The 23,181-nt window shown below is 41.2% G+C and overlaps 1 protein-coding gene across 1 annotated transcript in view; it reads left to right on the top strand.

Moving 5' to 3' along the window:
* Positions 1 to 13,420: 13,420 nt before the first annotated feature.
* Positions 13,421 to 23,181, top strand: part of LOC306792830 (transmembrane protein 132C) — a gene marked incomplete at both ends in the record, with an annotated part of 129,017 nt that continues 119,256 nt past the window's right edge. The window contains one exon of the mRNA XM_079290169.1: positions 13,421 to 13,487. Coding sequence (XP_079146295.1) covers positions 13,421 to 13,487 — 67 coding nt within the window. The remainder of the gene's footprint in view (positions 13,488 to 23,181) is intronic.

Genomic DNA, 23,181 nt, shown 5'->3' with positions numbered 1-23,181 from the left:
GGAGAATAACAGTGCTATTCTCTATGTCACAAGGCTGAAAAAGGAAATCTCTTGGCTCTGGGAGAATCCTCCCACCATGTTGATCTATGACCAGATGTGTCAGCAGGTTCTTTTCCCATTTTCCCATGTTGTGTGATCAGAAAACAATCAGTATCCCTTCCTGTGCAGGGACTAGCACTTCCATATTACTGTCAGGCTGTTGAAACAGTATTACCTTACATTCCAGGTAGCTTACCACCCACTGTAGTTGCAGTAACACTGTCAGTGTGTCTGACTGGCCCTGCATACAAATCACATACAGATGATTATCCCCGTCTGTCTGACGTTATAAAGTGTTACGTTTCCTTTTATGACTTTGAATAACTTCATGACAATGATTCATCAAGCACTTTTTAATTGACGCCGACAATTGTTTCCGTCTCAAGGTGTTTGGAATCAGGAGATGTAATTTACTGGCTGGAAGATTTTACATTAATTCAAAAGATGATTCAAAATTATACCCTTGCTCATCTATTTAATTAATGCAGTTTTTCATTCATTTCTTTGCACAAAGCTTGGTGCACCCCCAGTGAATATACATTAAATTGAAATGTGGAGATTTCATTGTGAAGTCACCAAAGGTTCATTATGTTGTTCTTTGCTATTACATTGCTGTATATCAAAGTTCTGCACGAACTTGTGGGAGTCTGTGGAAAAACAATAAAACCAACATTAATAATGATCACACTCCTACACATTATGTTTTGTTATTTTTAACAATGTTACAATGTGAGAGTGTTGAACTGACCTTTTCATTCTCATTAACCAGCAACAGATATTATCATTCTGAAAGCATTCAGCTTTGTCAAAAAAGCTTTCCATGCTTTTCCAAGTAAAGTCAGAAGTACTGTCTTAATGGGCTTCACACCATGACGTGCAACATGAAGATTATACCATGTTGCATGCATTACGTATGAGACATTGGGATGATACATGGAAAGTTGTAACATACAGTAATTGCCATTATGCATGGTCAATCAGAGGTGTAACTCTCTGTTGTACTTTGCATCTGATTGCCTAACAAGAGGCGGCATGCCAGTGGGCCAGTCATTACAAACTCACACTGCGCAAAAATAGTTCAAACCCATAGCACCCCATCTAAATATCTCGTAAAGATATGCACTATGTCGGGCTAACTGTTAGTCGGAAAGACGCAACTGAAGCACAAGACATCCAGAATATTTCCATTTGATGAATTAGTGCATACAAAACATGGAGTCTTGGGTTTTAATGTTTCATACTGTGTAACTATTGTGACATAGAGCAAACTGGAGCTGTCAGAGAGTGTGGAATAAGATAATTATAGACCCTATTTTCGTAATGAAATTCTTACTTTGAGCAGTGGGATCCGACACACTTTTCTGGCAAAGTTGATAAAGAAGTTGAAAAACATGATTTTTTTCTGTGTCTGTGCTCCTCTCACAGGTTTGAAGTGGACAGGGCTTAGTTTGAAAAGGGTGATGTCACATAATACCGTGCACCAGCTATAGGATTTAGCAACATTTGAGTAACGATTTGGTGGCAGTTGTTTGCTCATGCAATAATCTTTGCAGATGATGTGGTTCTGTTGGCCAGACCGTGACCTTCAGCACACACAGGGGCGGTTTGTGTGAAGCCGTTTAGGGCAAAAAACGTAAATTACAAAATAATAACGTACATCAACATTTGGAACTGTAAAAATAACAAAGATATTCATAAAGTCAGCCCCGTCCACTGGCCCAATACCTCCAAGTCTGAAGACATGGTTCTCTGCCAGAAAACGATGTATTGGACCATTGCGGTGAAGAGGGAGCATAGCCGGCAGGCAAAGCTCTCGATTTACCACTACATTAACATTCAGACCCTCACCTATGAGCAATGCTAGTGAACGAAAGAATGAGATTACGCATTCAAGCGGCCCAGTTTGGAGTAGATCTGCTGTTCTTTCGGGTCGAAAGGGGCCAGCTGAGGTGGTTTGGACATCTGATCAGAATGACTCCTGGACACCTCCCTTTTGAGGTTTTCTGGGCACATCCAACTGGTAAGAAACCAAAGGTAGACCCAGAACAGGCTGGAGGGATTATATATCTAATCTGGCCTGTGAACTCTCTGGAAAACGTTGCTGTGGAGAGGAACGTCTGGAATACCCTGCTAAGCCTGCTGCCCCCGCAACCCAGCCCTGGATAAACGGAAAAGATCATGGATGGACTGGTAAACCATTCATAAACAATGACGTAGTGTGTATTGTTCCTTAACTTTGTTGCTTATGTAGTCGTGAATGTTTAATGCTCTAGAGAAGTTCTTCAAATTTAAAATCATGTTTTCAGGGGCTTTAAAGCAACTGCATGACCTTTGAGGCCAAATATTGCTTGGTAGACGTTTGGAGGCTGTGTGGTCTTAGTTTTTGGTTATCGATTCAATTATTTATCATTATCCTGACTGTACAGTGGATTGGCCATGCGTGTGTGAAGAAGAATGAAAGACAACATGAACGGAACAAACGCAAGTATCATGAGACTGTGGTTACTATTGAAAACAAGGCACGGCCATACCACACCCAATTAGCAGGAAAATATGTAGTTCATTATGTTGTAACACTGAATATTTCTAGCCACAGTGCACCAAACGTGGTAAACCCATTAACTGTGCTTATAGATGAGCATAAAGTCAGTTATTGTCTTTTTATTCAGGAATGGTAATGATCTTTTCTTTTCTCCAACATATCATTTCTTATGTGGGTGCACATTCGATCTAATGGCTATATCGCTGGTCGTGAACTTTGCAAGTTGAGTCTGCCACAATAAATTGGCCGGTCACTCAGTATTACCAGCTCTACAGCATATAAGGGCAGCTGATGACAGTTCGGCCTTGATCGGAGCTCTTTCCCTGACTGCCTGTTGTTGGTAATGGCTGAGGGAGCCGTGCAGTGGGCAAGTAATGACCATTGCAGGTAACACATCATTATCCCCTTGTTGGGGGAAAGGTCTCTTTTTGAGACTGATAAATGTTAATTACTCCACCCTGACATCAGACGGAGAACGCAGCTGGAGCAGCAAGAAGAGGGCCTCATGATGTAATTACTGTTGAGCATACGCTTGTTTTTGCAGTTGTGACTGTATAGTTTGTACATCAATGTATGTGTATGTTCTTATTTGTGTCATTTTCTGGGACTAAAGACACATCAAACGTGCTGGACCAGTAGAGTAAAGCATTTGCTTGTATCTTGCTATCTGTTTCACTGCTGATTTCCTTCTATCTCAAAGCTGTGGGGAATATTGACATCACAAACCCAGAAGCTTTCAAAAAATGAATGATGAACCATGGACAAGACAACGCAAGAAGCATCTATTTGGAGTAGCAGCATATCCTCCATACATTTGTCCTCATTAATCAATACAGATCAGCTAGCAGCCTCGCTTCAAGTCTGCCCAATGGCAGCGGCAAAGGATGTAATACAGATAATCAATGCAGCAGTGATTTTGCCTTGAAGAGAACGCACACTCTGTGTGTGAACCAGCTGACGTATCCTCGAAAAATACTAATAAGAGAAAAGCTGGAATCACAAGAGGAGAAATGTTTTCTTCAAATTATCTCACAACCTTATGCAGCCAGACTGTGTGTGTGTGTGTGTGTGTGTGTGAGAGAGAGAAAGAAGTTGAGAGAATTATAGTAAATAAACAGAAAGAGAGACAAAGCGATGAGCCCTTATTAGAGACATTTATGATTGTTGATATAAAATATATATATCATCAGGGCAAAATTGTGTTTATGGTGTCAATCAGGTTGTCATCAGCACTTTGTGATTTAAATGGTATACCATTTATAAATGGACTGTACAGCATTTTTCTAGTCTTCCACTCAAAGCACTTTACTCTACATTCAACCATTCACACCCATTCATACACTGATGGCAGGGACTACCATGCAAGGTGCCACCTGCCCATCAGGACTCTAACGCACATACACCTGCGGGAGCAATTTGGGGTTAAGTGTCTTGCCCAAGAACACATCGACATGGACTAGTGGAGCCGGGGATCGAACCGCCGATCCTCTGATTGAAGGATGACCCTGCTTTACCACTGAGCCACAGTCGCCCCTATCTTTACTATGTGAGTTATAATAAACAACACATGGTTCTGATATATGGAAATAATTGAAGAGGTGGAGGTGAAAAACTCAACATTTCGAAGCAATAAGACTTAAGAAATATTGAAGTTTAACCAGAGTTCCTCCAGTGAGAGATACACTACATTCACTAATATGGCATGAAGCAGATGTGCTGTTGCTATGGTTTCCTGTAGTTTAACATGGAGGTGGATGAGTTAATGGAATATCCTATCTGAAAGTAAATGTCCTATTAATTTCCTGCACTGTTGGAGCACTTGAAAGGCTTGAATGGGGAGGAAACTCTCAGCTGAATTATCATTACAAAAGATTTTCAACTGTTTGAAAACTGCTGGTTCTTTGATGAAAAAGACAAAGGTGGAAGCCCGTGTACGTTAAAAATGTGAAGAAAGATGTCAACTATGATGCAGGACTTCAGTCGGAAACATCCAATCATTGAGCCGAAATTGAGTGACACTGATGCCGAGCAGAAGCTAAGTGTTACACTGATAATGATATGCTCTGACTCCACTTCTCGCTGGCTTCTTCTCTATGGTAATGGCTGGCAGCTGAGTGATGGCTATTGCTGTGGTACTCGGAGCCATCCGCTCTACCAAACTGACAGAAGAATCAATATTTCTCAAAAACAGATTTGAAATGGCTAAAACTGAAAACTGAAGTGTTAAATTATCCAGAAAACTCCTGTGTTTCCATGTCGAGGAACATTAAAGCTATAATTGTAAAGAAATCTGAAATCAAACCACATACTTGATACTTTTTATACTCCATTTGCATTCAGTCTGTATCTTCCTCTCTACGTCGTAGATTTAATTGTTAGTGACGGAGTCCGCCAGTTTAGCACTGTATTCAAATTGCCCTCACACGCACAAGGGGATATGCAGGAAATGATGCATGAACATAATCGAGCATGACTGTTTTTCCCATTTATATCTGATTTACTTTCCTACAGCAATATCACAGCTGTATTAAGTTACAGCCAATGTAGACCCAAACATTTCCTACTGTTGCTGCTTCCAATGGAACGCATATAAACCGCCGAAACACAGGGTGGCTTTTTTATTGTTGTTTGATGACCACAACCGCCATCAAAAACGTGCCCACAAAACAAGACTACAGCCATTTGTGATCAGTTTAACGTATTGAATGAGGTAATGGAACAAGAAGGAGCAGCTACAGCGAGCTTTCAGGTGAAGAGCAGCAGGCGGCAGGCTGCACACCTCGAACTCCTCAGCAAGGCAACCAGCTCCTTTCGCTGTTCCCGCTGTCGTGTGGAAAACTATACTCGCACCGTGCTCAACAAGAAATCAGTTTTCAGTTGCTGATGGCATCATGGGAAAAAAAGCAAATTATTGTTGCTTGGCTGCGCTGTAAATAGATAGACTGATTGCTCTTCTGTCCTATTTCCGACAGAGTATACAACAGACCCAGGATTCTTAGACCCGTATTAAACCACCTGTGTCAACCTGGTCTGACATTTTTAAGGATGAGAACTTCAGGATATAATTAAAAGAAAACTACTTCTGAAACTGAATGTCATCTACTTCATAACTCCACAGACAGTGCACACGATTTAGATAAAATGTTGACCAGAACTGTGTTTGAGATGTCCTGTTATGCTACGACATAACATAAACCTGCAGTCCGGATTTTCCATGTTCATGCTGAAAGCAAGCAACAACCGTGTGGCTTCGTTGGTCATGCCAATGTGCATGTCGACAAGAAGCACACGATAACTTCCCAGCAGAGCTTTACAGCGGTACCTTACAGATAAATTGCATGTGCTGCGCTAATAGAAACCTTTGCGATGAGATGAATCAGGGCGCTTGACAACACGCTTACTTCACTAACGGTCCTCTCCAAGTGTTCCCGTTTCTCCGTGAATTTCAGTGACACTCTTTGTCTCTAACCTCTCTGGTCCCTCATGTGCGTTGAAGAATATCTAAAAAGGTGGCTCGCATTGAGAAAGATGATCTGCTTCACAGCAGCGTCTGATCTTTTATTCATCACATTATCATTGTGCGTCTGCCTCTCTACTCTGATTCATCAGCACATTATGATATTGTTTTTGTTTGTGTCGCTCCTAATGTGAGAAGGGCATACAGCTATTTTCTTTTTAAATCTTGTCATCAGGTCAGCGTCTGGCAATGACCCCTTAATTAAAAAGCACGAGTGTTTACAGTATATGTGTGTGTGTGTGTGCGCGTTATATCAGTGATGCATCCTCTGACTCATTCCTCCGCTCTCTTTTCTACTCTCTACGTAGGTGAGTTCAATATCTACTGCATTATGAAGAAATCAGTTTAACAGCTAACTCTTTTTGTTGTTAACTTAAAAGTGAACAGTGCAGCCGGGCCTCCAGCTAACCTGCTCAATGAAAGATTTATAGAGAGAGGAAGATGCGATTAATACTTCACTCAGCCCTTTAAGATTCCCTGCGTGTTAGCACTTGTGTTGCCGTTGTTAGATCCTGGGGTACTTCTGGCCCGATACGGGGCTACTTACTGCCTCAGCTCTCTATTAAAAGATTGTCGAGCTGGTGTTCTTGCGAGGGAACTCGCCAGGCTCTTCTAACTGCCGTTACTCCCGACGTCTACCCTGCTTCCTCCGGTCTGAGTGCGCTCAGCTGAGGGGCCAGCCTCGCCCCGGGCGCTCCCACCAGTCGCGTCGGTTATGGCAGCTTCCCTCTTCTGGATCCGTGCTCTTGGTAAATGCCAGGTTAGGTTTTAACGGCTAGGATTACTTCTAAAACCGTAAGGGATTGTTAAGTGGATTCGGTCTCTAGGATAACCTTACAGAACTCAGTTGTTAGACATACAATGGATTTAACTTTTTACTGCCACGAGGAACTTTTACTACCTAATCAAATAAATGCACTTGAGAATTTTACTTTAAATGCAGATTAGATATTTATTGCAGGTTATATTTGGTTAGTTAGCAAGGGTTAAGCTACAGCTCACATAAAATATTACTACACTTGATTCGTTACTTTAATTTTCTTCTTAGATTATACTCATTCGTTTTAGATGCCGAGACGGTTCGGTGGAGCTGGATTGTCGATGTGATAAAATATCCTTTTGGGGTTTTTAGGAGCGAAGGTTCGGCCAGACCCCCCAGGCTCCTCCTGCGCGGCAAACGAAGTCCGTTCAGCGATCCTCAAGGCTCAGTACAAAGTCTTTAAGGCGGCTGTGTCCATCCGTTGTCCAGTTGTTAAAGTCAAGCAGGGGGGAGAGGTGATTCTCCGTCTTTCAATTTTTGTCCACGAACGGCGGTCTTCTTTCCGTGAACAGAGACGAAGTCCTCCGACGCGGCTGTCGAACGAGGTCCAGTGTTTCTCCATGGATGGCTCGGTCGGCGTCCCATCGTGAATTCCCGTCTTGCTGTTTGCAAGTTACTTCTTTTATAACACTTTTGGGCTGCGTCTCTCCCCCCTCTTCCTCAACACGGCCTCCCTCAGCCCATGATTAACATGACATCATTGATTTGGTGCATGTGCTTCGAAAAGTACCTAACTTTTGTGTGTGTGTGCATGAGGAAATCACCCCAACTTCCCTGTCTGGGCGCTTACTTAATCAAGCTCTGCGCGTGTCTGGGTGTTCAACATCTGTTGCACTTCCCCTTTTCCTACACTCACACATTTCTAACACAGATTAGTTATCATAATCACAGTTACAGTTGTTATAATCAGTTACAGTTGTTATAATCAGTTTACTTAGTACACATTTGCTTATAAAATGATTATTGATCTCATCCTTCATCATTATTGTGCTTTGTGTCTTTTCTTCTCAACCACCATTATTTCCCCATCCCTTGAAGCCAACACCCTGCTTACTTCCTCTTTCTCCGTACTTTCTACACTCAGACTGCACTATACTCAGATACACATATTATTATTATTATTATTATCAGGTTTACATTTGTTAAATCACTCTATGTATTAAACATTTGTTATGTAACGATCATACACTTTATCTTTCGATTACACTTTAACTATTGATTTCTGAGTATATGCTTTATGCTTTTTATATCCTGACCTTCCCCTGAACGTGTATGCATGTATCCGAGGCGGCTTTCTCTGTGAGCTCAACTCTTCTCGACACCGTGTTATGATGTAAGGGTCGCTGGCGGAGGAGATACTGACCGGGCAAGCTCAACTGGCAGCGCTACGTCACCCAAGCAACAACATGGGCTGTTTACCAACAGAGCTCTGTGCACAGGCCCTTTAATGCCAGCAGTACCCGGCAAACAGATCGAACATGACGCGGTATCCAAGGCTCGCAAACACTCGTGTCCTCACTGTGACTCGAAACAACACAAACAGTCATTTAATCCATTGTTTTCATGAAAGATATTGATCATAGCTGCGTTAAATAAATCCATTTGAAGGAGGCGTGACCCCTTTAAAATAAACTCAGATATTAATGAAGTTTCAAACGTTTAACATTGATCTAGAGGTGGATGATTCGGTGGATGAGACCAAAATGGCAAGATAGCGGATGAGTAAAAGAACCATGTTAGTAAGGTTTCCTGCATATTCACTTCCAATGCAGAGGACATCAACCATCCTTAACTTGAAGCCTGTTTGAAGAAAGAAAACAACACATGAATCTCAGACCGTGTGTGAATTAATTGGCACCATAGACACAGTGTAGTTATGCCACATTTATTACACATATGTAACTCTTGACCTGACCCTAGTTTCCGCACGTGACTACTGTTGGAATTGTCACTGCCCGTGACATCATGTTGTTCAGCTCTCCGGTCATGCCTTTTTACAAGACCCCTTATCCAATTAAAGGAATGGAAGATTGGGAGATTTCTTTTATGTGAGCGATTCCTACAAACTCAAGCTCATTCTATAAACCTCTCACCATTTTGCAAACTGAACTGCTGCCATGAAGCTCGCAGCTTTAACGGCCCGTCCCCGAGCGAAAGCAAGAGCCGCTCAGAGCCAACAGAGTGACATCCCATGGGACTCACCTCAGGAGGTAGACGCCTGTTCAAATTCCACAGCCCAGGATGTGTGTCTGCGAGGGGTCACGACGAGTCTTTCCCCTCCTCTCACACTTCCATCAGATAATCTGTTTTAAGTCTATTTTTGCCTCTTTCATCATAGCTTATTAAACAGTCACTGTGGGAACTAATGCTTGAAACAGGCAGAATTACTTCAGTCCTGTGAAATAAACTGCAGGGCATGTCTTTTACTGTATATTAAATAAGTAAGCTGAATTGGACATATATTTACAGACCAGGAATCAAAAATGATTTAAAATAAATGAATAAAGTAGGTAAAAAGAGTCTTGGGTATTGTAAAAAAAATGTAAAATAAAAAAATGATAAGTAAGGCACAGAAAAGAGAAAGATTTCCTTTAATGTCGCCCAAGACAGAGATTTAACGTTTTGTATTTTGGGCACGAATCTAATGTTCTCAACAGTGAAACTTATACTGACTGCAATAAAGTTAAGTTCTTAGATGACCAACATTACAAGCAGCTAGGGAGGATGGTAAAGGTCAGAGCCATGGCGTCCTGAGAATATTTATACGACTGGAGAACATAGTTAGAGATAAGCTTTGGGGGGGGAAGTCAGAGTGGGTAGGAGCAAAGGCGATATCCTGATGATGCAAAAATGTATTCAAAAAAGAAAAAAAAGCGTTTCAACATGAATATTACAAACCACTTTTAGGTAATAACATGTTGTGGGACACATATTTGGGTTAAATGAATAACGTGCAGAAAACAATACAATTCAATGTTTGGATTTTTTATGGCGAGTGACAAGCCAAGATCCAAGAAAGCAGCTGAAGTCAGATGTTATCATGGAAGTCAGAACTGTAAATAAAACAGCAACAATAACACGCACAATCCTTATTTCATGTCAACTCATATATACGAATCGGCCATGTGTCATGGGAAGCCTGCCTCGAATGCTGTAATTCGACAATTCAGAATTTTCTTCTTTGATATCTCATTCTACTTGAATGGTGCTGGTGCAGCAGGAGGCCGGATGAAGAGGGGAGGATGAAGGAAGGAGCTCTCTCTTTCTTCCAAACCCACAGGGTCCCTCCTCTCCGCCGCTGATGGCCTGTAATTGGTGTTTAGCGCTGTTGTGGAGAGGCCTGAGCTGCCGGGTGGCTCCTCCGGCTGCCTTTTAACGTGGCACTGGTTTGTGTGTCCCATTGTGGCTTGTTCACTCTTCACTCGGGGAATAGCGAGCATGTATACACGGGAAACTCTGGCTTTTCACCCAGCAGGGTGCAGGTGAAGCAAACCCACCAACAGCTGTGCTCCATCGTTCTTTGAAGGAATGCAGGGATAGATGGGTAAAGACAGATTATTTCATCGAGTACACTAACTATTTTTTATATACCATTATTATCTTTGTTTTTTATTTACTGTCCTTAATGGTTGGTATGTAAGTTAGTAAGTATGTAAATGTCAGTACATTTACTCAAGTATTGTACTTAAGTACAATTGTAAAGTTCTTTTTTTGTTTTTCTATTTTATACTACTTTATACTACATTATTTGACCACAGTTACTAGTTTCTTACATATTATTAATACAAAATTTAAATATACAAATTATTAAAAATATATATCATATAAATCACCAATTATAATCCAGTGACACAATATATATTATTCTGAGGTCATTCTGTATAATGAGTACTTCTACTTTAGGTACTTTTGATGTTAGCTCTGTACCTTTACTGAAAGTAAATTCTGAATGCAGGACTTTTACTTGTAACAGAGTCATTTTAAACCATACTGCTATTTACCTAAGTAAAAGGGCATTTCTTTCCCCACTGCTACTCAGCCGGTGAAAACAGTTGATAGTTTTATCAGAGTTATCTTAACTTGGGCTAATATACAGTAGGATAACTAAACGGGTCTAATGGGCACAGGCCCAGGGGCCCAACGTGTCAGTGACCCCCCCTGGCCTTCATCTACAAAATGTCACTCAAAGAGAAAAGTACCAACCTGGTAGAGATCAAAACAAATACAACAAGATGCAAATCAGCTGTAAAGAGACCTCATAGTGACTTACAACAACTATGAAAAGGGGCAAAACAACCACAAAGAGATTAGAAAAAATGACTACAAAGAGACATACAATAACCACAAAGACAACACAATACAACTACAAAGACACGCAAAATGACTACAAAAGGTGCAAAACAACCACAGAGAAAAATGTATTGAACAAAAAAGACCAAAACAATCACAAAGTGACACAAACTCACAGAGATGTGTAAAGAATACAAAGAGACACAAAACAACAAAAAAAAGAGGCTACGACTAAAACGTCTGTGTGTATTGCTCTGATGGATGAAAATAGATCCTTTTGCATGTCTGTGCCCAGGGGCCCAATGTCTCATAATCCACCCACGCTTGGGCTCGAGACTTCATATGTTGTACTTGAAAGTATTGGGCATGTATGGTGGGGAGGGTTCAATGAAAGACGCCATTGAGCAGCATCATGACATTTGCAGGATCCATTGTTTTTGGAGGTTGACAGAGCTAAAAGTCAGGATATCTCGGCCCCTGTTGCATCACCTTTTACCATTTCTTAAAACAATCTGACTCTTCTGAGTCCCTTTGTGCCACTTAAGGAGTGACTGCTCCTTTTGCGTACATCACTATTTTCAGCCCACACTTGTTCTAAAGACGACTCATATTTATGCACCACTTGCACAAGTCTGAGGCATGAAGCTCACTGAGGGCAGCAGCTTTCAGTCAAGAGGTGCCCCATAGGTGGCACTGTTGGCTCTCATGAACGACCCGTGGCACAACAGGTTGCACCACTCCACTGCTCTCCTCACTGAATGGACACTAACGATCCATCCAGCAGGTTATGGGAGAGGTAAAATAAAAATGTAATGTGGGCTGGTTTATGTCATTCATAACCACTTTCCCCTTAGTTTGGAGCAATTTATTGCATATCACGCAAGCTCAGATTTCTGTTATGTATATTGTGGATGGAGTAAATGCCAAGCCTCTCCTTATTATTTGATGATTTAAAACAGTGTTAAAATAGTCCCGCCTTCATACCATATGAAATAAATACCCGATGAAGTGTCTGTTTTATATTGTTTAAACTGTGATTATTGTCTACCTCTCCCAGTCTCATGCTCATTTTCACCATTCAACATAAAATATATTGCTGATCAAAAAAGATGAGGTCCAGAGCCCCGTTCTAATTCTCCACCAACCCTTTTTTCCCCCAACGGTTCGAAAACTATACATAAAAACGCAATTCCCATGTGATGCGAGGCGGGAATTGAATGGCATAATACTTGCTGACGTGACGCCTTCAAACCCTCTAATTTGCCAATCCAGCCCTGAGTGCGCGTCCCCATACCCCCCCCCCCCCACCCACCCCCGCTCCGTTCTGCACCAGCACTCTCTGAGTGCACAGCCACAGGGTGCAGAGCGGCCACGGCTCCTGATCCAGCTCACCTGCACGCCACCACCGCGCTTCTCCATCTTCGTGGAAAGTTGGAGGACTAATTTGTCAGATATAGCGCTTATAGTGATTTGTATCGCGGTAAATCCGCCACTCTATGAAGAAGAAGAAGAAAACCAGATAGCTGCGCCTGTCACGAGATCTCTTTGAAAAGCAGAGATTGTTGAGGACTTTTTTTTACCAGTTGGCTCGTTGAAGAAATGATTCCAGCCTGATAAAGAGGAGACGGTTGTATTTTGATGTCAGTATTGGATGAGACCGCAGCGCTCTATCAGAGAAATATGGTAAGAAGCAAAGCAAAGAAAAAAAACACTGCATCAATTTCTGAGACTTATTCTTATTTCTATTCAATGATGTTTACGTTGCTTTTTTGTAGCCTAGTGCTTGTTTTTACAAGTGTGCAAACAGACAGAGAGATGAATAGGGAATCCACGACACGTTCACCACGCATTTGTCAAATATTACACATCCTGGGTGCTGTAGGGTGAGCTTGGTGACAGAAGCACCCCGGGGGCACCTGTTTCATCTTCAGAGAAAAACAAAGTTATACCGTGAAGAATGAGATCAGTCCATTCATTATGTGTGCCGTGTGACTGTTGGGAGTGCATTCGACAAATGTGGGGCTGTCACTGTGTTTTCAGGGGACGATGCTGACCGTGCGTTCGTGTCTGTGATGGCAGGTGGTGTCGCATGGAATACAGCTGATTTGTTCTAAATGGAGAACTGCTCAAAGAGGATAAATTGCGTGCAAAGTTGTGCGGCTTTCTGCTGAGGGAGTTATCCAGCGCCCCCTCCCACCCCCCACGAATAAACATGAGTCCACGGCGAGACATGGGGCCGCTCCGCTGCGTGGGACTCACCGCGTTTCTCCTGTGCACAGGTAAGACCCCCAGAGACACCTAAGCTAATGCCAATGAGCACTTGTGTTCATACAGCTGCAACACGAATTATGGAAATGAAAGGTAATCGTCACATAATAAGAGCCACTGTAAATGCATCAACCTTCATCGAGTGGTTTTTATTCAGTTTGGAACATTTAATGAAACGCAAATGATTTCATTTCTGCCAAGAGGACATATATGATTTATGAGACACATAATTAGCTGTAAGCTGCTGCAGCAGAATGCAAAATGACTTGTGATATTAACATGAATGAACTGTGACAGTTGCCTATGGGAGGGTGTAGTTTGGGGGTTGTAGCAGCACTTAAATGGGATGCGGTGTGTGAGAGTATGGCACTGCAGAGCACCAGGCACAACAACAGGCTGCAGAGCAGACACAGCCCAGAAAAAAGAGGAGTGCATCCTTTCACTAAGTTTAAGCAGTTCTGCTATTGTAAAAAAAACAACAACTTGTGTGTGGGTGAAATCTCTGTATCTATATGTGTTTTTGAGTGTGTGCATCGGCATGTTTTTGGGTGTGCCAGTGCATATATTTGCCTGTGAGAGTGTGGCTGTTTGGGTGTTATGTGTGTTTTTGTAAGACGTGTGGGATTGTGCAGACCTGTGGTCACCAAAAAAAATGAATATAGGAAAAATCATTTGTTTTCATCCTCACTGTTTATCTGCCAATCACAAGGCGTATGTAAAAAAAAACTCTTTCTCAGTCAGCTGTCACTACCAGAAGACAGATATCTTTGTCACAGTTAGATGATGGAGAAATACTGTACAGCGTGTATTTATAGGACATTTAATTATTTTATTTGTGTGGTTTTGTTTGTCCTTCCATTCTGGTCACATTTCATTTTCAAATGTCAATGCGGTAATCTTGGGATGCGGCAGCCTCTCTAAACCTGGGTCCATTAGCAACAAGAGCAGTCAGATTATTTGACGGACTGAAGCACTTATAATAAGTGCTTTAGATGGCTGAACAATTAAGTGACATATTTGCAGAAGTAGGTGAAGAAGCCAAACACTGTGCTTCAATAAAAGTACAGTTCCTTTATAATAACCAGCGGCATACAAGATTCTTTACTTTTATCCTGAAAACCTCACGGTGACGGCACAATAGTCCTGCATATAATACCACATACAAAGGGTGAACTTCTGTTATTACACTTCTGTTTTTGTACGGATTAAACAAACAAGATACAATGTTATGATACAGTCTTAATTAGTGAGCTTTGGTTTAGTTTACAATGTTCATTAACCTTTGGACAGAGACAAGCTACTGTGGAAGTTTGAGTCTGTTCCACAGCGAGGAGGCCAGAGCACGTGTCCGGCTGCTTTGTACAGTGGACACGCTGCAATAAGAAATCTACCAAGACTGGTTTACAATGAACAGGAATTTAATCCCACTGATGCAAGTACAGTATTTACAGTGAAGTACACTATTTCCATGAAATATTAAATCAATAAAACCCCGTTTGCAAAAAACTCAACTCAGCTCCTCAGGTATAAAACCCGTCCGTCCTCTGAGAGCCATCACGCGAGAGAGAAAAAGACTTGAAATGAAACCACCCACATCCGTTCGAAACACCTCCTCTTCCGTTTATCCCGATTCCTATTGGCTAACTTCCAGGAGTGTATTCGCTTGTCTGCCTTTCTGTCCCTGAGTTTACTAACACATTCAATGACAGTTATGGTTTAATCCCTCTATGATAAACATTCCATATAATAGATAAGACTTTGCAACTTTTGGCAAAAGCTTCATGTCTCAAATTCTCCATCTAGCTACTAATCCTAAAACACTTTATGCTTATCTTAATTATGCATTTCCAAAACCCTTATGTTGATGACTAATTATGAATTCTTAAATATGAATCATTGAACACTTTTATTGTAGCTACTAAACACAGTTCTATGCTCAAATTTCTTACACTACCAGTTTACTCTTTCCCGTCTTTGAGCTAAGCTACGCTAAGCTCTCCTGCCTGTAGATTTGACAGAGAGACGTGAGTCTTGAGTTATCAGTGTTCTAATTAGTTAATTACAATATTCCTCAAAATATGTATTGGAAAACAAAAAAAATCTGACCAGTTGAAAGCCACTCCACAAACATAAATAAAGGTTGGCTGAAGATTCATCCGTATTATGCTGGTTCTAGTCAGCCACTTAATCTTTGCGGGTGAAAGTGGAGAGGAAGGGCAAAAAAAAAAACAAGACTCCCTCCTGTCAGTCAAACCCCCTGGTGTGCAGTCTCAGAGGATGTTATAACTCTCCAGCCATCTGATTGCTTTCACCGAGAGGTTCTAGGTTGTCTCTTTAAGACACACGTACTGACAGGCACATACTGAGAAGGATGCCTACACACACGCACATACTGTCAAACTGGCCATCAGGACATTTGGAAGTTCTTCATATCGCCTGGCATGCTGTAGGATGTGATGGAGTTGTTTTTTTTTTAAACATGACAGATTGGAGGATTGCCATCTCTTAGTCATAGAAAAAGTTTCAGGGGTGAAAAATTGCCTTGCTCACACTTAACATTGAAGCTGCCACATACAAGTTGCAGGAACAACTTTGTGACGTTATTAATACCACACCTACCACACCGACCATTGTCTGCATGCTGTGTAGTTTTCATCACCTGTTCACAAGTATTTGTGGATGAAAGGGCGCTGTGCTTAACAAGAGTGGGAGGATTCTCACTCAGAGCTTTGCCTGCTCTTTTGTATATGTGTGGGCCCAGCCACGGTGGATGGGGATGGAAAGTTGAAAAGTTACAAAACCAAAAGCCTTTAGCCTGAATTTAATAATAGCTCTCTTAGTCTCTCTTTCTCACACACACTCACACTCACACACACCCAAAGACACATCGAACTCCAACCAAAATAACATGAGCACCCAAGGCACCACTGGTCATTTCAGATGTCTGATCACCACTACCTGTTTTGCTATTTTTGCTGACCAGAGAATGACTGCTGTAGGGAGCCCAGGGTGGTAATATAATCACTATTTATCAAGCCTGCTTGAATGCTGTTATTGCACAATAAGTTGTAAACGTGCAATGTCAACAATTTTCACATGCTGCTTTCCAAAATATCTGTGCGTGACAATTATGTATGGCTGAGGTTAGGGGGCAAAAAAACTGCCAAATTGTTAAATTAAACGATTAAATGGATAGTTTGGATTCGTCAAAGTGGGCTTGTATGAGTTACTTATCCTAAGTCTGGGTATTACTTGCAGTAGATAGCGCTCGGCATGCCCCCAGTTTGGAGAAACAGACAGGAGAGCCAGCACAGAAGCAAAGCAATGTGCTGCTGTGGACAGGTGCAGCAGCGAAACATAGTTTAGCCACCTGGAGAAAAAAAAGCCCACCTAAAAAAGAAAAAGTCAATGCCAGTTTAAGTGTAGGCCTGCTCTATATTTTGAATATTTTCACTACTTTACCATGCCGGGGAACTGAAGCTGTGTTGTGGGACTTTGGTGTTTTAAAGGGCAAGTTTGGATTCTATTGTGGTAGAACAGCAAATCCTGTGTTCTGCAAAGTAAAATGACCATATTATGGGACCATCATTTACTAACTGAACATCATGCTGTATTGAAGAACACTTTAAACTCGCGATCGAGACCATAAAGTTGTAGGGTCATTTTCTCATAGAGTTCCATACAATCAGACTTCTTTTTGCAAGTTTAAGGCAAATTCTCGTTGGCTTCACTTTTCAGAACTGGAGGTTGTCGCCTGGTTAGGATTAGGCAACTAAATCCTCAAGGTTAGGGAAAGATAGCGGTTAGAAATAATAGAAATGATGTGATGGGTTGAACTCTGGTCGCCTGCATGAAAGTCAAACATGCTACACGCTTATCGAGCACCCCAACCTCCACACCCTCACGTTCTGCCTCTTTATATTAAACACACACTACAACTTGCATCAGAAGTAAATGTGGGCAAATCACGAGCTCTAGTGTGAAAGTAATTCCTAGGACACGGGGCTGGGCTTTTTAATGTTATAATATTCAACGAAGAAGAAACAGGCAGAGAAACTGGAGCAACTTTACACTGTTGAATAGTCAGACTTCAGTTATTATACATTAAATATGGGGAAACACAGAGCCATTTGTTTTCTCTTAGGTAGCCAGTTGGCCACAGGTTTGTGTTACTGTAAGACAGAAAGGCTCCGCAGGCAAAATGTGAAAGCTATGCACCTGTATTACAAACAGTGGAACAGTTATATCTGGTGCAGGATTCTTGGATCCTGTAGCTCAGTAAGCTTTGATGCAATGTCCAAAATATCTTCCATCAGTCCTTTTAGTCAATTCAGCCATCTCATCAACTATCATGATTGTGCTGTTCGAGCTTGTTGAGTGTGATTGACTGGTCTTAGTTCGGAGATGTTTTTCTGTCCCGGTCTGTCCCTGTTACCAACAAACCAAGTAAATTCATTGTTCCTGTTCACCATGTCAGTTTCATTCCTTGTTATTCTGATTTATTTGATTTGACTTGACAGGCAATGCTCTTGCAATGATTGCAACATGTAAATGCATGATTCATTGCATCAGGTTGAATGTTTTCCCACAATGTTTTTAACATTTTTCACCCTCCTTTCTGACCAACATCTGAACATTCAACTCATATTACGAAATGCATTCAGTTTAGTTTCTTTCAGTTGAGAAACATTGCTAAAAAATCAAACCTATATGTTCAACAAATAATGTTGAAAATGCCTCTTTTACTCTCCACATGGACTGTTTACCTGTATTAAAACAGAGCCTGCTGAAACGTGGTTGGTTAATACTGCTTGGACTCCAACGAAGACCAGAACACTTCTGATACCAAAATCCTGTCCTACAGATTCTATATGAATGCAGAACATGTTAAAGGGACACTGTGTAACATTTAGGCATGTTTATTTTTAGAGATTGAATATAATATTCATAACTATGTTTTAATCAGTGTATAATCACCCAGAACTAAGAATCATGATGTTTTCTTCAGCTTAGAAGAAGCCATTTATATCTACGTAGGGAGCAGGTCGTCTTCCACGGAGTCCGCCATCTTGCACCGCAATGTTTTTACAGCAGCCCAGAACGGACACTGGCTCTAGCGTTTTAGGGATGCGTTCCAAAACCCGTTATTAATCAGGCCCTGGTGCATAGCAATTAAAGTTTGTAATATTGATAAGTCCCAATGTTACTGCTGCTTTTTATTAGTAGGGCCTACTTTTTAATGTTTTGATGTCATTTATTATCATGCTGCTGCAGCATTTTCTCTGCTTTCTCTTTCGGGTTGAGCTCCTTCAACTACAAACACACATAGAAGCAAACACACATGAAGCGCGAGCAGAGAGGCCGCTGTGGTGAAGTAAACCAGGGGAAGTGAAGGACACCGGAGGTGACGGCAACTACACTTGTTACTGTACGTGCAATAAAATATTTGCAAGTAAAAAGCCAATCCTTTATCAATACATCTGTGAACATGTAAACAAAAGTAAAAAACCGAATTCAATCGGCCACCGCTATTTACACAAACACTGCGTGAATGATCGGCCAAAATCTTCTTTCAGTAAACTTCTCTGCCGGCTGAGACCAAGCAGCCAGGAGGACAGAAGACAGAAGGAATGACTGACACTGACTGATGTCTGTGTTCTTCATTCTTTATAAACTTCACTCAGAAAGTTCATTTATTGAATTGGCATTTTACATTTGTTTCCAGTGAGATATTAATAATAAATAACTTCTAATTCTGCTCTGAATTCACTGGTTTTTAAAATCTTATACATCTTTTTTTAAAACAATTATTTTGTCATGTAGAAGAACACTACAATTCTAAAGATACCTATCCCTACCTGGAGGCAACCGTAGATCTCCGACACACTTGGAAAGGGAGGGGGTGAGCTCAGGGGTATTTAGTTGGTTGCAACCTACCAAAAACGACTAGATGCAACTAAAACTTAAACACTGTCCCTTTAATCGAGATTACACATCACCCCAATTCTTGCCTTCCTCAATCGGCTTCCAGTAAAACACAGAATGGACAAAATTGTACGAACTACACAGTCAGCCTTGCATAGCCTGTCCCTGCATATACAGCAAAGTTGTCCCTATTCTACCAGTCCTCACTGATCAAGGACTTTTATCTGTCCCTCGGTCCTAATTCAAATGTGTTGAATGCTTATGTATGCATGTATGTATGTATCTATAGATGCATGTGTGTTTGGATGTGTGTATCTACATCTGTCTGTATGTCTGTATGTTTATTATGTATGCATTCAGACTGGGAACAGGTCAGACATATTTTTCAAAAGAACAGATTACCAAAGATCCTTTTATATAATTACCAGTGTTGCCGTGACCGGCATCTGTTCACGTTTAGCTGCAGTGGATTTAACACGACTAAGGCTCATTCTGTGGTGTGTTCTACCTAAGTTTCCACAGCAAGTGTTTATCAGTCGACTGACGAACCGGGCAAAAAAAAGAAAGAAAAAAGGAAGACTTGAAACAGATTATCTCATGTCAATGTTAGGTGAGAGGAAGCACACGCACTGTACACACATTAAGTCTGTTAAATCCATAATGGCTTCTACCACCTGGAGAGCAAAGTGTCGTGCTTTGAGCATCTCCTGGTTTCATCGTAGGAGGAGATTGTCAGGGCTGAGAGCTGGTCCACAATTCTGCTTCAAGAAAAAGAAGAGGCCAACAGAATAAGCTGACTTTGTAGGAACCCCATATGAAAATTGTCTCCCACTCTCTTCTTTTTTTCACTCTTGGTTCTACTTAAATGCTTCAAAAGGCTTTCCTATGAGCTGCAATGTTCATTACCATAAAACGAGAACGAGGATACTTCTCACTGGAGGCCTCGACCGGAAAGCTAAAATTGAATCTGTCTGGTCTTTCCCGCAGCAGAAGAAAGCGTTTGACTTAGTTTATCACACTGAAAAGAACACGTTTTGTCTGTAGAGCAAAAGCCCTATAGATAAATACACATTTAATAATAATTTGCCAAATCCAGTGCAAAAATGTATCGTCACTGAATGAAATGCTGTATTATAAAGTGATAGATGGAGACTGGCTTGCCCCGTATGGCACTGTATTTTACACAAGTCTCTAGAGAGCAGAGGGAAACGCTGCACCAGGGAGCCATATGTCATATTATATGGGTCATAACACACAAATGACAAACGCCATGAAGTGAAAGGTCGTGTAAAGAACACTGTTGAGTAGAATTTGTAGTACAAACCCAACATTTTGGTATGCTTAAAAAAGCTGCCATGAACTGGGGTCTGTAACAAAGCCAACTGAATCCCACTGAACAATTTTAAGTGAGCCACTAGTTCTAAGAGAAATGACAGCCGGGTTAGTATGGAAGCAGCTTTATTGTCCTGTTTAAAGTTGAGCTGTAGTACAGCCTACTGTTGTTTGTTGTATCTCCATCTATCGGACAATTTTACAAATCACATTGAGGCTACTTAAGCACTGACTAACCTAAGTATTGTTACTTACATGCTCTCTTTAATTTAAGATTCTCCATATGGATTAAGAATTCCTTAGAAAAAAATAAAACATTAATTACACATATTTAACTCACACTTATTGTGTTTAAACTTGTGTTTAAAGCTGCAATAATTTATTTCATGGGCTACTTGGGGGCGCAGGAACAAGTTGTAAAAGCCACACTGACATATAAAGTTGTCACAACAGTTGTGTTTGGATGTAACTGCCTAAACACAACACATACAGACCAATATCAGCAGCCATTGGGAGTCATTTTCCTGTCCACCTGTAAAAGCCAATATTTACTCTCCCTTTAGCTGTTTTGGCTCCACCAACTCCATGAGAGTAATATGTGAGTTTGTAGCTCGCCAGATGTACGACTTTTCTCCTAAACGTTTTCTGTCTGCAATGTGGTGATGAGCATGCAGGGTTTCTCAGAGTTTCTTTTCTATGAAAACAAAATGCAGAATTTGAGATTGATGAGCCGGACATTGCGGAGCAGAAAACCCAAAGAATGTGTAAAAAGATCGTAAAAAGCTTTTTTCGTAGTAAGAGGTACTGCATATTTGTGTGATAATTGTCTGTTTTTCCCGACGAGCAACACCTTTGCCTACAGTCATGTGATCCAATCCGACTCACAAATCTAATGTGCACTTTCGTCAAACATTTATATGATCCTTCGTACAGCTGGATAACAATATTGATGGATTAGTGCAGCTTGAAAATCGGCAATGACTCTCATCCAGCCACTGAACTACAATTTGGCAAATAGTATATTTTTATTGAGGAAAACAATGAAAATATACCAAGGAGAGAAATCTCAATGTGTATTTTCTAGTCTACAGCTACTGTAATTACAGATTAGCATTTTCCTACCAGCTGTGATGCAGCTATTAATCCACTCAACTGCTATTTCTTCAGACGATGAAAGTGGATTCGTTTTCCTCTGAGGTCCACAGCTCTAGACTACTTGCGCGAGGGCTTGTTGTCCCTGCAGACCTTTTTCAGATGGACCTCATGGTGAGAAGTGATGAGCTACAGCAGCAATCATTCCTCCTTGAAGGTTCAACTTGAGTTTCCATGCATTTGCCTAGCAGCAATAGCTGATTGTCTTCACTTCAGTTTTGTGTAATGCTTTGCTTCCTGAATTATGTTCACGTGCAACATTTTTCACCGGTACAGGAGGCAACAAAGTGCAGGACTTACACACCACCAGAGACCGGGGTTCACAGTCCTGAGTGTGGTTTGGTTGAGGCAACAAAAGCTTGTTTAAGGTGAGGGGGAAATTGTGGTTTTGATTAAATTGATTAGAATATATTTAAATAAATACATATTGAAGTAAATCGGTGATATATACTTCAAGGACGACGATCTTTCTGCTATGTGTGAGTTAAACAACCATACAAATCGAGAAATCAATTGGGTTGAAATGCTTTCTCCCCTGACGGCAGGAGGCGGATGTAAATAACCTTACCATGGCAACTGTGGACCTAGTAGAGGGAGAAAAGCTCAGTATTTGATTTAATATAAGGAATATTCAGTTGTTTATTACATCCTAAAATCCAAAGTGAAATGTTCATCAGAAAAAAAGTTTATTTCAAACACATACTGTATATGAGCTATGCCTGGATGACCCAGATAAGCAGCTCTTCGTGGGGCTGCTGACACTAAAGGCCTTATTGGCATTAAACAATTCTGAATGATTCAGTGGATTTGAGGCAAATCTTGCCCCTTGCTGATATACCCTTTTCATCCACCTGGCAGACCTTATGATTTGTGGCGAAATGCTCAGAGCATCCAGAGTTCAAATACAAGCATATCACACCACCAAGGCATTTTACGTTCTATTTAATTCGATACAGAAGGCGGCCTCTGTTGTTTCTTTGTGTGGCTAAATGTATAATACTGTGGGAAAGATGTCTGTTTCATCAGCAGAGCATGTCACGAACAGAGTCAGGCTTGGTGAGTAAGTGAAATGGATGGTGAAGTTTTTTGCCCCCCCCCCCTCCTTAGTCAGCTAATGGCATTAGCTGATGTCATTAGCTGTGCAACCTAAGTGATTGACAGGAAATGGCTTTAATCTTGCACACTGATTGTACTGTACAAAGACGGTGCAGCGATTCTCTCTTTGCAGGGAATTCAAATTACAGGCGTAACGGTGGACATAAGTGTGTAGAGTGTATAGTCACCAGGCAGGTCCCC

The sequence above is a fragment of the Melanostigma gelatinosum genome (assembly GCF_949748355.1).
Source record: "Melanostigma gelatinosum genome assembly, chromosome: 18".
In the NCBI taxonomy this organism is placed as follows: Eukaryota; Metazoa; Chordata; class Actinopteri; order Perciformes; family Zoarcidae; genus Melanostigma; species Melanostigma gelatinosum.
The sequence above is the reverse complement of the archived record's forward strand: the minus strand, read 5'-3'. Positions and strand labels throughout refer to the sequence as shown.